This window comes from Nannobrachium achirus (assembly GCF_963921795.1).
Source record: "Nannobrachium achirus genome assembly, chromosome: 3".
Taxonomy (NCBI): Eukaryota; Metazoa; Chordata; class Actinopteri; order Myctophiformes; family Myctophidae; genus Nannobrachium; species Nannobrachium achirus.
In genome coordinates this window covers 27,868,492-27,886,705 of record NC_137812.1, presented here as the reverse complement: position 1 = coordinate 27,886,705, position 18,214 = coordinate 27,868,492, and the positions used below count along the sequence as shown (strand labels likewise).

General features: G+C 44.0%; 1 protein-coding gene across 1 annotated transcript; it reads left to right on the top strand.

Annotated features, from left to right (window-relative positions):
- Nucleotides 1-1,186: 1,186 nt before the first annotated feature.
- Nucleotides 1,187-17,367, top strand: socs7 (suppressor of cytokine signaling 7; the record flags this gene model as incomplete). Its single annotated transcript, XM_080721022.1, has 10 exons — nt 1,187-2,742; nt 3,275-3,345; nt 4,314-4,418; nt 6,093-6,215; nt 9,498-9,643; nt 11,083-11,251; nt 12,317-12,445; nt 15,359-15,494; nt 16,052-16,198; nt 17,245-17,367. 9 exons carry the CDS (start codon nt 1,187-1,189, stop codon nt 16,173-16,175), a joined length of 2,559 nt encoding a protein of 852 aa, XP_080577148.1. The 3' UTR covers nt 16,176-16,198; nt 17,245-17,367.
- Between the last annotated feature and the right edge of the window lie 847 nt (nt 17,368-18,214).

The following is an 18,214-nucleotide window of genomic DNA, read 5'->3' as shown; positions in this document are numbered from 1 at the left end:
TAGGCCTACCTCTATTATTGTAATAAACGTCAAAATGATACGGTCCTCCCGACTCGCACTATATAGCCTACAAAAAACGGACAACCTAATTAAATAATATAGGCGGTCTATTTCAAATTCTCTCTCTCTCTCTCTCTCTCTCTCTCTCTCTCTCTCTCTCTCTCTCTCTCTCTCATGAGATACTTAAATGGTTTCCTGTGGAAATAAGCTTAGTCTTTTCATGGATCTCCTTTTAGTAGACCTTGTACCAGTGAACTGTACCGTCATGAAACTGTACCTTTTCCTATGCAAACTTCTAATACAGTCTTCAATCAATCAATCAATCAATCAAACTCTCTCTCTCTCTCTCTCTCTCTCTCTCTCTATCTCTCTCTCTCTCGATTCAAATCCTTTCGTTGCCAAACGTTATCCTATATTGTTTCCTCTTGGGCCAAATTGAGATGAAATTGTCACATCCAGCAACAGACTCTAGGCAGGTTGGAATTTGAGCATTAATTGAAAAACGAGACTATTTTATTTTATTTGTGTATATTTTTTTATTAGGCATACATAAGGTACAAACTTTAATGTAGGCCTATCCATATCAATGTAGGCCTATCTATTTTGGCTGATATTAAGACTGGTTAGCTATAGGCCTATAGCCTAATTGCATTTGAAGAAGCATATAGGCCATGTATAAATCAATAGGTCTACATCAAAAGAGGTAATTGTTTACAGATCATGGCCGAAATCAGGTTTAGAATGCCAAAGCTACAGTTAACTTATATTGGACAAATAGCGGCGCACATAAAGTGTCATTATGAGCCCAGAGCCTTGGAGCGCACAGCGCAGAGGGTTTGCGGAAGTGAAGCAGCGGGTGGGGCTTCGCTGGGAACGGAGAGAGACAGTGGTCATTGACCGTACACTTACGAGGCTTTTATTCTAGCAAATAAGACCGTATGTTTGACCCCGGGGTTCCGAGCTGGATATATTTAGCGGACGTCGTGTAAAGATGGACGCTGATCTGGGAGGATGAAAGAGCGGTTGAAATACAGTTTGCATTTCGCTCGCAGCCTATTTATGGCAGATAGCGGTCTGGCCCTTTCTTTATTATAGGGAGAGAGAGATGATCATCGCGGTGTAGCTATGTGAAGTGTGCGGACTCTGCCGATCGCTTTAATTCCCTTCGCGAATTGAGGAATTAATAATGAACAACGCGCAAGATATGTCGCCCGATTTTGTCTTGATGCGCCTGGTTTCCGCGGCTGAGGATGACCGCTTGGACGAAGAAAATGGGAATTTGTCGTCGGGTGGAGTGGTGGCAGGACTCGGCAAGGAGGTCTTGACTCGCGGCGGCTTGAGAGGAGGCTTGGAATTCGCACGAGATCCGACGGCGGGCCTCGCGCATCCCAGCCGCCTCCCGTCGCTGAACAGCGGCCAGCAGAGCGCCGGGGGAGCGGCGGCACCTGACATGATGATGGGAGTGATGGCGTCTCCTCCTCCCGCACAGGGCGCGATGGAGGCCCAGGGCTTTGATTTCTCCTCCAGAGGCGGCCTGCTACGGCCTCAGCTCCTCGTTTTCCCCAATATAATGCGCGGTGGGGAGGGTATCTTAGACCGCGATTCTGACCCAAGGATTCAGCCGAGGCATCCAGTGGATATTACAGATAAGGTCCCCGGCTCTGCCCCTTGTGACCTGTCCAGTAACAACAACACGCCGAGCCCCGGCGACGCTCAACTGCAGAGCCACTTAGTCCAGACGTGGGGTCTGCATCCGCGGCTAACATTATCCACTGTGGCCGCGGGGATGGAAGGCACGGCTGCTGAGATGTGTCGGCAGCACAGCTTGATCACCGGCTCCACGGAATGGCCCTTGTTGTCCGATAAAGCCACCCCGCTGGCCATGATCGAGTCCAAATGGGGATGCGCGTCCGGGGAGAGAGAGGGCTCCGTCTTCGAACTGGCCCGGCGCTTCGGGGAGATGGGCGTCCGCGCGGTGCCCAAGATCCTGTTCAAGGACGGCGAGCTCCCGCAGTGCTCGTGCCTGCAGGGCGCACACGGGCCGGCGGTGGGATGCATGGAGCCCGGGGACGACCCGACCGAAACCAGCGACGCTTTATTGGTGCTCGAAGGGCTGGGCGCCGGGGACGTTGCCGGGCTAGGCATGGACGAATGCCTGGACGACGAGACGGACGACGAGAACGGACGCCGCGCGTTTTTGCTCAACAGGAAAAGGGAAATTGTTCAGAAAATGTCCGGAGCCTTTTCCCTCGGCAGTTTTCAAGCGGAGTTGACCAGACAGGTGGAGGGGATGTCAGGGAGCTCCTGCCCCGCGGCGGCGCAGCTTGACGCACAGGCACAGTGCGTCCTCCACAGAAACCTGTCCAATAATCCGAGCTCGCCAATTCCTCCTGGAGTTTCAGAGGTCGTCCCTCAGGGTCATGCACCAACACCTGGACAGAGCTCGACACGAGCCACCAGCCCTAACCTTAGCCAGGCGTCGACACCCAGGAGGCGGCCCGAAAGGTGCTCTAGTGCGCCCAGGACGCCCACGGGCCGAGGAGGGTGTGCGGACAAAACACTCAAAGTTCCGGTGAAGTCCAGGAAAGGCTCACTCAAGATTAGACTGAGCAAACTATTCCGGACTAAAAGCTGTAGTGGCTCCAACCATCTTCTGGATAAAAGGCCATCAGTGACCTATTCTATCTCTTCTGCTGGAAGTCTAATGGATATGGCCACTGGTGCTGAACAGGACAGCGACAGGTAAAAACAAATACATTACAGATGCACTCACACTTATAACCAGGGGTTATCAATGTGTCCATAATATGGGCACTTGTCTCCATGGCAAGACTTGGCCATGTAACATTTATTTTTTTACATAACAATGTTCTTATTTTGATCATAAGACCCAATTACTGAATGTCAGTCCTCTGGTTTTCTTTAAAATATGGTATGTATGACACTGACTTACTAATATGGCTAACAGTCCACAAACAGTGGTTCTCTAATTTCTTATTTTCAAGGACCCCCCACCCCCCCAGAGCCGTAAATGTTCTGGTATTAATTTGTCCATATATTTGTATGTCCATTGTCCATGGTAAAAATATAACTTGTCCACTCTACACGGCCATGCATGGCGACAACCCCTGCTTATAACAACACATGTACGTGGCTTGTCTAACATTTTCCTTTTACATTGTTTAGTAAGTAATAGCGTGTCCACACCTCCAGTCCTCAAGTCAACGTCATCTATACTTTTCTTCATCTCATTCTCTTCTCTCCTCACATGCAGCCACAGCCAACCTCCTCGACTGACAAGGGCCCAAAGTGCCTTCTCTCCTGCCTCCCTAGCAGCTTTCACTGGTAAGGGCCAAACACTTTAGGGCCAAACACCTTTTTAGTCACACGCACGCACGCACGCACGCACGCACGCACGCACGCACACACAGTACACACACAGTACACACACATACACACAGTACACACATGCACGCGCACATACACACAGTACACACATGCACGCGCACACACACACACACACACACACACACACACACACACACACACACACACACACTGTTTACCCCTCACAAATGCTGCTGTGGGCCGGAAAGACATCTGAAACAGCAGTTTGATCATGTGAGGCCTAGTGCTGGGGGGGGGTTATTTACTGCAAATGGAACAACCTCTCAGGCTCCCAGGCTATTCATTTAATTCAGGGTATCATTACAATAACTGAATAATAGTAATAATACAAAAAATCACACCCAATGTGAAGTGAGCGGTGGTCGTGCTTGCATAACGTCTTCAGACTAGGATATAGGTCTAGGATGTAATTGGTGATGTAATACAGGCTACGCACACACACACATTGCTATGGCAAAACGCTGAGGAAAACACATGGCTATGGCAAAACTCTGAGGAAAACACATTGCTATGGCAAAACGCTGAGGAAAAAGCGGCTACAGATAGGTTGTAATTGGTGATGTAATACAGGCTACACACACATATTGCTATGGCAAAACGCTGAGGAAAACACATTGCTATGGCTAAACGCTGAGGAAAAGTGGCTACAGACACACGCACAGCCACTCTATGGAGCGGTTTAACACTGCTCAAAAATCATCAAGTTATCATGTTACACCACACACTTTTAACAAACTTTAACGTCTCTTTGAAATAGGGTGGTAATAGGTATAGCATTTGCACTCACTGTTCGACATTCTCACTGTCTTTGTTTCTGTCCCTGTGTGTCTTTCTTTCTTCCTCCCTCTCTCTTTCTTTGACTTGCCTCTTCTATCTTCTGCCTTAATGTCTGGGTTGTAATATAGGTGAGACTGTTTCCCTGATGGATGTAGATATTTCCCGCCGAGGGGCAAACACTCCACACCCGCCCACACCTCCGCCTCCCCCACGCAGAAGTCTCAGTCTATTAGGTATCTCTCTCTCATCTCTCTATCGCTTCCTCTCTCGTTCAGCTTTCGCTTGAACTAAAACAACTTTTTTCTGTCTGGTTGACCTCTAATCTTCCTTCTTTGCACGCATTGACTCCAGTTCTAAACTACTGCAACTTTACATATGTACACTTTGCCTCTAGACACGGTAACACTCCTTTCGGAACCTCTCCATCCGCTATATCTCCGAGATGATACATGGTCGGCTTTCCCTCTCTCAGATGTTTACTTTTTTAGCGTGGAAGAAAATCTAAGCGATGGGGTTGAAACAAGAGTTTAAATCGCTGTATTTGTCAGCCTGTTTTTCCCAATGCAATTTCACAGAAGCAGGAATGCGCATGCATGACTGGCCACTCATCTGTCTACCAGAAATGTTTAGCCACCAAGCGGTTGGGGTGAGAAAACTGGCCACAGGCTGACAAAATAGCGATTTGTGACCTTTACTTTTTGGATACGATGTGCACAAAGGGTAAGAAGTGTTCATGACGGCGGACCTTCCACGAAACTTTCCGATTTGGGCATGTAGTTTCCAGGAACCTCATCTCGTAGTTATACAGTGGAGGGAGAGGTTCCAAAATGAGCTAGGTAACACCATCACCCGATAGACCCATATCTACACAGAAGTGGTCTTTTAAACTTGATTTCCCCCAGTGTGACTTCTGTTGTGTGTGGAAACCTGCAGCTTATTAGAGGCAATGCTGTGGCGTTGAAAACGTTGAGTACTTGGAACTGAAGCTTCAGAATGCAGTGAACGATGTTATCTTAAAAAAAAACAATGTTGTTGTTTGATGGTAAAGGTTTTCATGTGACAATAACTTTAACAGTAACATGTTTGGCATATCGTCGGTTGGAAAAAACAAAACTGTCCAAAACTTTACTTTTCAGTTAAAAAGTATAGCAGATCAACAAGCTTGAAACGTGTCATGCTTCTTGTCATTTTGCATCAAGTTTTGCGTCCCACTGTGGCTTCGAGCTTGTGGATCTGCTACCTTTTTTGTGTGCCGCTCTAGTATGGGGTATGTATAGGGAGTTAATTTATGAAAAAAACACAATAAGTTAAAATTTGGAGATAGGAGGGTTCTGCCCCACAGCGACGATATTGGAACTGTGCAGTGTTATTATTGAGCTGATAGGGCAGTAAAGTCTATAACATAGCTTAAAATGTCTTGCTGACTCACCGCTGTGGACAGTGTGTCTATGTAAAGCTGAGTGACCTTTTTTCTTTGGCTCTCTAAAGAAAGGATTCTCATCATTGATTCTCGGGACTGCTATCAAAATATATTGTAGAGCAGTGGTTCTCAAACATTTTCAAGTCAAGGACCACAAAATTGAGATGAACCACTTGACTGGTTAATAATTCGTTCATGTATTATAGTCCTAAAACCTCGACGTGTACGCAATTGGTACCAAATTACTATGCTTGGTTTACCCTGTCCCGATAGGAAGGAATGAGATTCCTTCCTTCCTTCCTTCCTTCCTTCCTTCCTTCCTTCCTTCCTTCCTTCCTTCCTTCCTTCCTTCCTTGCTTCCTCTCAACCTCCCTCTCTTGCATCCTTCTTAATATTTTTGTTTATGCCTTTATTTGTTTACTCCTTTATTCCTTCCTCTCCTTTTTGCCCCCCCTTCCCCCCACCTCCTGTCCTGCTCTTGTTCTAGATGACATAGGTGGGCCGCAGCCTGGGCCTTTCCTAGTGAGTGTCATGGGGGCTTCCCTGCAGTCCCTTCCCCTGCCTCTTCCTCCCTCACATGCCACCATCCAGCACAGTATCAGCTTCAATGGTAAGAGTGTTGGATGAAGGATGAATAGTTAACCTTGCATCCCCAGGCTTTCCACACGGAGGCCTGGTTTTCATTCCAAACTGAGCAGTTTGATCTTCGGTCTTAGGCCATGCCTACTGTAGAATTCTATCTAGAATAACCAGAACTCTAGTTGTGGTTTCCATTTGGCTTTCTAGTTGGCGATACGTTGGTTTTTGTTCCCCCACATAATGCCAAAAGAAGTAGTCTAGTCTTGTCTCTACAAGCTGGTATTTAAAAAAATAATTATTATACTGTACCAAACAAAGCTGAGCTTTTTCACCTGATGCTGTCTGCCTACAAGTCATCTTTTTGAAGCAACCGCGCCTATTAAAGCAATAAGCCACAAGAGACGAGTGGTTACCGGGGTAGTATACACCGGCTGAGAGGCGTTGGGAAACACGAGGCGTTAGCCGAGTGTTTCCGACCCTCTCAGCCGGTGTATAATACCCCGGTAACCACAAGCCTCTCGTGGCTTATTGCTTTTCTAAAACGGTCACAATAGACCATATTCACACCGTGGCCATCTTGGATCACATGACTTCCTGGGATAGCAGCCTGCATTACAAACCATTGTGAACAATGGAGCGATGGTCCCAAAATATGAGTTCTATTCAACCAATTTCTTTTTACCAAATTGACAAATGGGCAGATGACAACATCAATATCCCCAACATGATTAAATAGAAGGGCTACAGTAGATTGATTACATCCATGGTAACGATATTCAAGATAAGTTAGGTTGCAACCTTACTGTGTACAAAGACTTGCTATCTGTTCAGTGCTTGCTCCACCATCATATGAACTAGTTGTTGTTAGATTGTTCCTGATTAATATGCAAAAATCACGATACAGTAATATTAACTATATGATGGCAGAGCAAGCACTAGTCTGCACAGATACTGTAGCAAGTCTTTGTACAGAGTAACAGTGTAACCTAACTACATGAATATTGTGGATGTACCCTTCAATTTAATCCTTTTGGGGATGTTGATGTTGTCATCTGCCCATTTGGTCAAAAGAAAATGGTTGAACTCATATTTTGGGACCATCGTTCCATTGTTCACAATGGTTTGTAATGCAGGCTGCTATCCCAGGAAGTCATGTGATCCAAGATGTATGAATGAATGGAACATTTTAAGCGCTTTGAGTTCGCAACTTGCTTAGAAAAGCGCTATAAAAATGCAATCCATTATTATTAAGATGGCCGCGGTGTGAATAAGGCATAGAGTATATTATATATATATATATATATATATATATAATAGAGAGCGGACAGCCCCGCCCCCAGCCATTCACTTCAATGCAAGTGCTCAGTGGCGTTTTGAAGCATGCGGAAGTAGCTGAATCCAGGTGCATTCTGGGGGAAATTGGCACATAAGTATGTGCCAAAATGTTTGACGTCGAGACGTAATGACGTCACGAACGACGTCGACGTCCATTGAACTCTATTGTAGACCCCAGCTGCGCGCTCTTATGCTCGTGCTTGTATGTTTCACCCCGCCTGAAATTCCAGCTTTGGCCAGTAGCGCGGCCGCTTCAATGTTTACAAGCCGTTCTGGGGGCTTGGAATAAGGTCTATATTGAAACATGAAAATCACAGCATTCCATTATTTAAAGAAAAAAGTACGCTTCTCCGCCACCAGGAAGAGACATTTCCTTGTGTACCAGCCACATCCCAGGAACGGTAGCCAGTGTGTGTTTATAAAGTCACGTCATTCTTTTTGCCAAAAAATAGGGAAACAACACTTATGTGTTAGATCAGTCTCATGTTAAGAACCATATTTGATCCATACACATGTTTATTTTCATCCAGATTTAGCTGCTATGTGGGTGAACATCACATCAAAAACGCTAGCATAGCAACCTAAACTAACAGCCGAGTATGTGCCTGGAGAATAGAGGCGCTTAGCCTTTTCGCCTTTACAAGCCCCGCCCGGAGCCATTCAGTCACTGTCCTATGCATGCGGGCGGTGCTTAGAAGCACCCGCACGGCAGGATTTGAGAGAAAATCAAACGCTCGCTTCTCTAGTTCAGCCTCACGGCACAGTGGAAAGAAATAACGCACCTGGCTTTGATATAAAGTGTGGGTTATAGTCTCATATACCACGGCAACCAGCCAATCAGAATCAAGGAATGGAACTAGCCGTTTTAGAAATGTGATTTTGTGCTGGCGGAGTGTTTCTGCGTGAGAGCGAATTGGGAACTGGGAAGTGTTGTCATGGTTTGGTATGCCCCCCTCACAACAGAACGCCAGCTATCAGTTTTAAAATGTACAAAGTTCTCCTTTTAATGTATCGAATGAATGGGAACTTACTACTAGTTCCCATTCTATACAGTAAGAATATATTCAAGTAAATATTCAGTTAGACTTAGTCACCCCGGCAAATGTCTCAGAATGACTCATAAGAGTAACCTATAATATATGTTTCTGAGTGTTAATTATCATAACATCTGTTTTTAAATGGTTGCCATCTTGATATTTCTAATATTTCTAATATAGGCTAATATCCTCTAACATGTCTAGCATGTTTGTATTCATATACCAGCGCAGTGCTTGACTTTTACTCGGGGAGAAGGTCTTGCACTCATGACCATTTACTTGTGACTTAAGCTTCCTGTCAAGCAGGCAGAGACGTTACTGAGAAACATGTCTGAATAAAAGAGATTCACATTAAAACAGGGGTGATAAAAACTCATGGTTGTGGTTTGTGTGCCACATTTTAAGATTCATTCCATAACATTTCCATGTAAAAATGGATTGATGGATCACAGGGTAAGAGCGTATACCACATACAGCAAATGGCCTGCTGTCGTTCCCACAGCTGACTCCAGTTTGAATATGACCCAAGGCGTTTTACTGCATTTCATCCCCCTCTCTCTTCCCCGCCTTTCCTGTCTCTCTGTTTACTGTATATATCTTAAATAAAGCATACAATCTGAGAAAGGCTTTGTGGTGATAATCCACTATTTACCGGTACCTCAAGTCAGGAATTATTTTGCAAGAGTAGGTCGCTGAGCACTATGTGCACCATATGTGTCCTTTTAAATCTTGAAGTCATATTACTTTGATGTTATGGTTGTTAAAGTGAACTGACATGTTTTACTTTCCACACCTGCAATTATTGTGACATTTTTATTACAGTCACACCATTTCATTTGAAATCTGCAATGCATTAGTAATATCAGTTCCAGATTAGAACATTGTCTTGGATGGACTGCTTCAGAAAATGTAACTGAGGCACTTGATTTTCTCTCTATCAGACGCATTTCTCCGGGCCCTGCCTCATTCCAACCCATCACAGGCCGACACCCTGCACCCAGCTAGACTGGCCCCGCCCCCCATTCTCTGTCCCCTGCAAAGGCCTGAAGCCAGCAACTTCACCGCCAGTCTGAGAGAGCTGGAGAAGGTATTGCATGTAGATGTACTGTACAGCAGTATGTGTGTGAGAGGGTGAGAAAGACAGACAAATATTTGGGGAGGGATCCCCAGATGATTATGTGCAAAATTGCTTTCTCACTCAACAGTAAACAAACCAACATACAGTACAGGGCATGACATTAAGGCTTGCCCTGTTGTCCGGGACATCTAATAAATCTTTAGAAATGTACTTGTCTGTTGGACAAGTGGCTCTTGGTTTCTTTTTATCTGTGACGTTCCTAGCAGCGTTGTGCTGTATGCAGACTATGTTCTGCCAATACTATGGAGTGGAGGGGGCCAAGGGGGTCTTATTTATTTGTCAAATAAAAAAAAATGAAAATAAAGGACTGTGAAATGGCTCAAACAGCCTAGGTATAAAATAGGGAAGTGGTTAATGTATATTTTATAATACATTTTATAATTTAAAGTTTTCAAATCATTGTAGTGGAGTAAAAGTACCAGTATGACTTCCAAATCGGGAGATCAGCGTGATTTTACGCCAAAATGTGTAGGAGCAGTGTCCAAAAATGTGTTTGAAAAAATCGGCCTGATGGTGGCGCTATATGGGACAGATCCATGTTGATGACATGAGTGTAGACATACTGTGTAGCGTTTTGCGTGATTTTAGGGCAAAATCTGTAGGAGTAGTGTCCAAAAATTTGTTTTAAAAAATCTGAAGGTGGCGCTAAATGGGACAGATCCATGTTGATGACATGAGTGTAGAGCAAGTGTGTACTGATTTGAGTGATTTTAGGGCAAAATTTGTAGGAGCTGTGTCAAACAGACTGACTGACAGACTGACAGACTGACGGACAGCTGGTCGAGGTTTTGAACTGCGACCTGACGGTCGCAACAACATTTGATCAGAAATGTAGTAGAGTAGAAGTAAAAGTACTGTAAATTGGAAATACTGAGTACATGTGCTTAGATACTTTACACCAGTGGTTCTCAACCCCAGATAATATTTTAACTGGGGACCCCCCCACCCTGACGAGCATTAGAGTTGAGGCATTACATTTTGTATAACACGGTTCAATTGTGAAAATAGCAGATCTACATGCTCACAACGCCGTGTGTGTAGATCGGCTGTTTTCACAATGTCTGCCTCTAATATTTGACAATTCGGCCAATGTTGAATTTGTCATTTTAGAGGTATAAAAAAATCTGTCACTTTTGAAATGTGCAGATACCCTCTATAGGCCTACACTTAAACTTTATGTTGTTTACAGTTGAGTGAGAAAACAATGTTGCACATTTATCTGGGGACCCCCCAAAATAATTTGGGAACTCCCCTGGGGCTCCCGGCCCACAGGTTGAGAACCACTACTGTACACCATTGGTTATCAGCCAGAGAGGCTTGGCCACCCTGCCACCATACGACAAATAATTCCTATCAATGCATGTGTCCTTTCCCCACTTCCACTCCAGTGCGGATGGTACTGGGGTCCTATGAACTGGGAGGACGCAGAGATGAAGCTGAAGGGGAAGCCGGACGGTTCCTTCCTGGTCCGGGACAGCTCCGACCCGCGCTACATCCTCAGCCTCAGCTTTAGATCACAAGGCGTCACGCACCACACACGGATGGAGCACTACCGCGGTGAGTCACACACATGGTCACACTCACTCACTCAATCACAAACGAGTGTGTGCACACACACACACGCACGCACGCACGCACGCACACACACACACACACACACACACACACACACACACACACACTAAAATGTACTGAAACACTCATCCCATTTGTGCAAACATGCAGCACATATGAACTTTAACACAAAACGCATGCGCACACACACACACACACACACACACACGCACACACACACACACACACACACACACACACACACACACACACACGCACACACACTCACTCACAAAATAAATGCCCAACTTGTCATGTAAAAGCTTTTGAAAACTGCTTGTAAGTGAAAGGTTAAGACTGTCTGTAGTTTTAATAAATGTTTTTATTTTACATACATCTTTTTTTCCATTTCCTGAAAAATACCAGGTTTTGGACATGACAGTGATGATATATGATATATATAGGTCACCACAGCACTAACTTCCTCATAACAAACTAATAAAATCCTGCCGAGAAACACACATTATTGACTTGCAGTCTCAATCACATGATGCACAATGGTCTGTACAATGACATGTTTGCATGTTTACACTGCAGCCTGAACACAATCATCAGGCTGCAGACAAAGACATGTTTTAGAGTAGTGGTTACTAAACAATTGGTCACGGAACCATTTTCATAGCTCACAAGTAAATATTCCCAAAAACAAAACAAAAAAGAAGTTTAAGAAACAGTGAAAATAGCCAATCTACAAGCTCACAACATTTTGTGAGCTTTTTGTGAGCTTTTTCTTTTTTTTTTCATTGACTTGAATGGGGAAAATTCAAATGGTAGAAATTCATTTGCAAAATGAGCGTCAAGGCAACCACACTTGCAATTTCCAATGCATCTTTCTTGTTGATAATGTCATTTTGTACCCGTACCGGTACCGTTTGTATCCCAAAATGTATCTTTTGGGTCTGGAACTGAAAAGTTTGGGAACCCATGTTTTGAAACCCAGGCAGGAGAATGTATCATTTTGAATGGATCACTCTTCAAATAATACTTATTTTTTTCCCCCCTCTCCAGGAACATTTAGCTTATGGTGTCATCCAAAGTTTGAGGACCGCTGCCATTCGGTGGTGGAGTTCATTGAGAGGGCGATCATGCACTCCAAGAATGGCAAATTCCTCTACTTCCTCCGCTCTCGAGTACCAGGTACATAATATTGAGGTCACATGTTAACAAACACATACACTGTACTGTTTTTTTTTTTGATTGATTGAAGAATTTATTAGAAGTTTGCAATAGAAAAAAGTACAGTTTCATGACAGTACAAATCACTGGTACAAGGTCAACTAAAAGGAGATCCTAGAAAGCCGAGGCTTATTTCCACAGGAACCACACTTTAAGTATCTCATATAACATTGAAAGACAGACGGATAGAACATAGTACTTTATCTAGGATAATATCAGTTTCAAAAGCATAACATCAAATACAAAGGCAGAAAAAAGAAAAAAAGGGGGGAGGGGGGGGGGGGGGAGCATGGGGGCTTAATCTATTTACAAGTCACGGGTAGCAGCTGTCTGAAGGTGACTTTTCAATTTTTACCAATTTTGAAGGAGGCTAGGGATTTGCTCTCCTTTAGGGCTTGAGGAAGGGCGTTCCACATGTTGATGGTGTAGCAGGAGAACGAGTTAGAGCCTTGTTTAGTGTTAAATCTACGTTGATGATGATTAGTGGAGCTGCCTCTGGTGTTGTGATCGTGAACATCCTTGACCTTTAAGAAGTAGTTTGTCAGGTACATGGGAATCTTGGAGGTGTAGTGTATCTTGTACACCAGGCCCATTGCAAGATGCTGTACTCTGTCAGCTACTTTGAGCCATCCCACGCTTTCGTGGTGATGATCGGTAAGGTGGGTCAGAGGACGGAGACCAAGCACAACCCTAATTAGTTTGTTTTGGGCTGTTTGGAGCTTTAACTTTAAGGCAGCTGGGGCGTCGCGATACCAGACAAGGACTCCGTAATCAATGAGGGGCCCAATAAGAGCACCTCCTAGTGTCTTTCGGGATTTAATATTGATCAGCGGGGCAACCCTTTGCAAGAAGCGAATTCGTTGGTTGACTTTATTGATTACCTTGGTGGTCATTTTTTCACTGGATAGGTTAGCCTCCAGCCAGGATGCAACCCAGGTAGCAGATGTAGTTTTTTCTTTCTATCACAGTGTCACCTACTTTAATTGTGAAGTTCTCAACTAGGCTAAGTTTCTGACTAGATCCAAAGAGGATACATTCAGTTTTGCCTAGGTGAATTGAGAGTCTGTTGTCATTGAGCCAGGTGCAGATCTTGTTAAGTTCACAGTTAAGGGCCTTTTCAACCTGCGATATGTCTCTGCCTGAGACTAGGAGAGCAGAGTCATCCGCGAACAGAAACAGATTGCAGTACCTCCAAAACCTGATCAACCCCTACACCCCCACCCGTTCACTTAGATCAGCCAACACAGGGATGCTGACAGAACCCTCGCTAAAAACTCCAGGGCAAAAATCCACTCGTCCGAGACAGTTTGCCCTCCTGGCCCCCAAGTTGTGGAATAAACTCCCTGACGCACTTAGAACAACGGACTCACTCGCTAGCTTTCGCCGTGGACTGAAGACTCACCTTTTCAGACTCCACCTAAACCCTTAGCACTACAGAAAAAATCAATGACCACACATGAAGCTAGTTAGCATTTGTTTTTGTTTTTGTTTCTTTTTAGGTTTTTAGAACTTTGATTATATTGTGTTTTTTCTAGATAGATATCCATTTGCATTTGTTATATTGTTGATGATGTACTGACATACCGGTATTATCTTGTTTATTATTGTGATGTTATCTGCTTATTGTAAATCGCTTTGGATTAAAAGCGTCTGCTAAATGCCTAAACTGTGAACTGCAGTCACAAGCAGATGACATGTCGTTTACGTATATTAAGAACAACAGTGGTCCTAGTATACTCCCTTGAGGTACTCCACTGTATAGCTCAATTCATTCAAAAAAGGGATATCTCCCTCCGCAACTCTGCTTTGCTCCCCCTAACACGGACCAATTGTGTTCCTATAGAGGCTCGACAAAGCCGGATACACCATTAGAACCCACAACCTCTGTGGTGGTGGGTGGGCACTTTACCACTGTGCCTCCCGAACACCAATCAGAATCTGTTCACATACAAGGAATTTGGCTTGGTGCATTGCTCTTACTGTACATAGAATAAAACATTTAATACAGCAGTACACATCACAGGTGTAGCCTACATGTAAAGAAGTGGGTGAGATTTGCTTTTGTGCAAGCTCCGTTGTTTTTGAATTAAGTACTAGTATCAAAATATACCTACATTGCCAAATGCTACAAAATACTCAGTATGCAGAAAGGCCCATTTCACAATAATATTGGATTGTAATTAGTGATGATCATGTGTTCATCACTTTATCGTGGCGACTGGTAAAGACGGGACTGATTTTAATTACACTTTGTGCTGCTGTGTTAGCTTAACCTTTAATAATTACTATTGGTTAATGTATGTTTTTATGTTAATAATATATATCTGCAAACTAAGTAACAATTAATTAAAGCTGTCAAATGTATTGGAATGAAAGGTGCAATATTTGTCTCTAGTAGAGGGGTAACTATCAACAAATAGAAATGCAGGATTTTATTCAGTATGTGTATGTGTGTGTGTATTAGCAAATGTCCCTACAACTATAGTAGAATATGAAAATAGATAGTTGTTAGGACTATTTTCCCAGTCCTTAGGGGTTAGTGTTGGGATTAGGCATTTTAAAATTTGCTTTAGGGATTAGAGATAGAGTCAAACTCATGCCTGATCCACAAGCTCACAACATGAGCAGCTTGTATTGTAGATCGGCGATAGGCTTACGGTTAAAATGCCTAGAAATTTTAAAAATTGCATTCATGAAATTGATCCCCGAAAATGTTGATGTCCTCACAATATAGAATAGTTATACAAACCTGTGTGTGTGTGTGTGTGTGTGTGTGTGTGTGTGTGTGTGTGTGTGTGTGTGCGGGCGTGCGTGTACGTGCGTGCGTGTACCTGCGTGCGTGCGTGTGTGTGTGCGTGCGTGTGCGGGTTCCAGGGCTTCCACCGACCCCGGTGCAGTTGCTCCACCCTGTCTCTCGCTTCAGCAACGTCAAGTCTCTGCAGCACCTTTGTCGTTTCTGCATCCGTCAGATGGTTCGCATCGACCACATCCAGGAGCTTCCTCTGCCCAAGTACCTATGCTGAATCTCTCATTCATTTATATGTATATACCTCACAGTTTATTGAAACCATTAACGCCTGAGGCCGATTATACAATATTTGTAGAAAATGTTTTGTGCCAGGGACACCCAGAGAGAAGATTTGCATAAAAAGAAAACAGAATATTTTTCAAATATTGTACAAGGTTGTATATCGACTATTTTTGAGAACCACTATTATAGACCAATGTTCTATAAGTGTTACCAGAAAAACTATTGTTGCTATAGCATATACTATAGCTAAAATCTAAAATGACAGATACATTCCCGGTCTCAATGCATGGGTTAACTCAGAGAGTGTACAAATGGACACTTTCACACGTGTCTCTGTCGGGAATTGAGTTCCTTGGCATACTGTCAGCATGTACCGGTATAAGGAACTTGTCAGTGATGGGGTGTAACAGTTTGCCAGATTAGCTGCAGACAGACACACAAACAGACAAACACATAGGGGTGAAAACATAACTTTCACCCTGCTTTGCCTGGCAATGCTGTGTTCATGCAGTGATTTTACCTGTGATTCTCTCCAGACCCCTGATCTCCTACCTACGGAAGTTCTATTACTACGACGCAGAGGAAGAGATGTACCTGTCAATCAAGAGCATCCGCCCTGCTGCGTTGGCGGTGGAACAAGAGGTGGAGTCTCAGACGTAACAGCAGTGCTTTTCTCAGCTGAAGTGAGTGACTTTGTCTTATTTCCTTTATTCCCCATGTAAATAGTGAATGTCACCGTGGACTGTTTTCTTTTGTAATGAAATGTTGGCGTGAATCTGACAGTATCAAGTATCTTGAACTCTATTTGTAATCATTGTGGGCTCGCTGAAAGGCGAGACCAGTATGTTGTACCAAATCTTTATACGGTAGGTCAAGTTTATTCTCCTAAAAGAAATTACCGACATTGCAAAGGCAGGGCCTTTGGCCCATGAGGAGCAGCGTTCTTGGTGACATCACCACCAACAAGTGCGGTTTGTTGCCATTCGCAGATTTCTGCAACAACAAAAAAAGCTCCATTCCCATTGAAATGCGTTGGCAGAATCCGCCCTCATAGGTAGAATAAAAGTTAAAAGAAACTAGACCTTACCCGTTCGAAGATATGTGCTCCAAAATATGTGCAGAGTGTGGGTTGTGGGGAAAGTTACTGTGGTGCGTGCGTGAGAATATGTGGGAGCATCATAATGTAAGGAGCAGCTCATGGAGGAGTGTATATTTATGATGCAAATAATTTAACAGCAAATTTAGGTGAATAGAAGTATGAATGCGCTTGCTCCACATAGTTTTTTCATACCCGTTGGAAGATGAGACACACATCAAACGCACCTGGTAAAAGCGAGAGAGAGAGAGAGAGAGAGAGAGAGAGAGAGAGAGAGAGAGAGAGAGAGAGAGAGAGAGAGAATGCACATTCCTAACTGTGAGAGAGAGGGGTGTGTGTGTGGGGCTACAGATCCCATGGCCTGGAGGAACGGACCGTAACCATGACAACAGGCTAAGAAAACGCTAATAAACAGCTTTAATTTGGGAGAAATGAAATTCGGGCTCCGTCAGCGTTGGTATAATGCTAATGGCCAATACCATGTGAACTTTGGGATCAGTTGCTGAAGCGAGTGAATAGATAAACGTAGATAAGCGTGAGCGTTAGAGCGTTAGAGCGTGAGTGAGTTTGGAAAATTATATGTTTGATAGTGACTTATCTGCCTGTTGACCTACACCTTTTCTCCCATTCTAGGTTTCTGCGTGAGGGACTGAGCTCTAATGGCCTGCTAGTCTTCCAGCATCAGCCAATCAAAGTCCTCGGAAATCTCTGCATCCAGTGGGATTCAGATGAACCCGCCCCTCTATTTACTTTGACGAATGAAGGGAGGGAAGCTGTGGGGTAGTTGTACGTCAGGAAACCGACCGCAACAAATGCGCCCACGGAGAGGCAGAGAGGGACTTGGCCTCACTGAGAAGTGACTGGAGAGGTCTTCTAGCGTGCAACCGCTCTGGAAGGGAGGGAAAAGCGAGCCTGAATTCTGAACTCTGACGAACTCCCAGATAGATTTTCCAATATGTTCTGAACTGGAATTTTAAAACATGATGCACTGGTCTATTTGTACAACAACTATCTTTTGCTGTCATTTCCTTTATTTTTCCTTTCATTCAGTCCAAATGAGTGCTTTTGGGACTCTTAAGGCTGTGACACAATGAAAAGTGGCGAGAAATTGTACTCTCCCGTCAAGAAGTAAAAAGAGGTTACCTTTCTGCATGGCTCCAACTAATATTGAACTATCCTGGAAACCAGACGAATCGCAGGAGTCTGATGCTTGCAGTGTGTCGGTGCCTTTAAAGAGGCCCTCAGGATAAACGTAGCTGCAGAGGTGGGGCAGTTCAGCAGGGTTAAGACGTCGGGAACAGTATTGCACATCTGTCATTCTGTCATACACTGTAAAATCCTGAGAGTTAAACTTTGATAGTGTACAAACGTGTACCACATGTGTGAACCAAACAGTTCCAATTACTGTAGTTCCATTTGCACACTTTTAAAGGTAAATTATTAACACTGCAGGATGTTACTGTGTATACTGCCCATAGACATTCAGAACATGCATTGTTCCGATTAGATGCATCGGAGAACATGCATCTCGTTATCTGAACAAAACATACATTATGGCTTTTTTGTTGGCCTGTCTATAGTAATATAGACAACTTGACACATG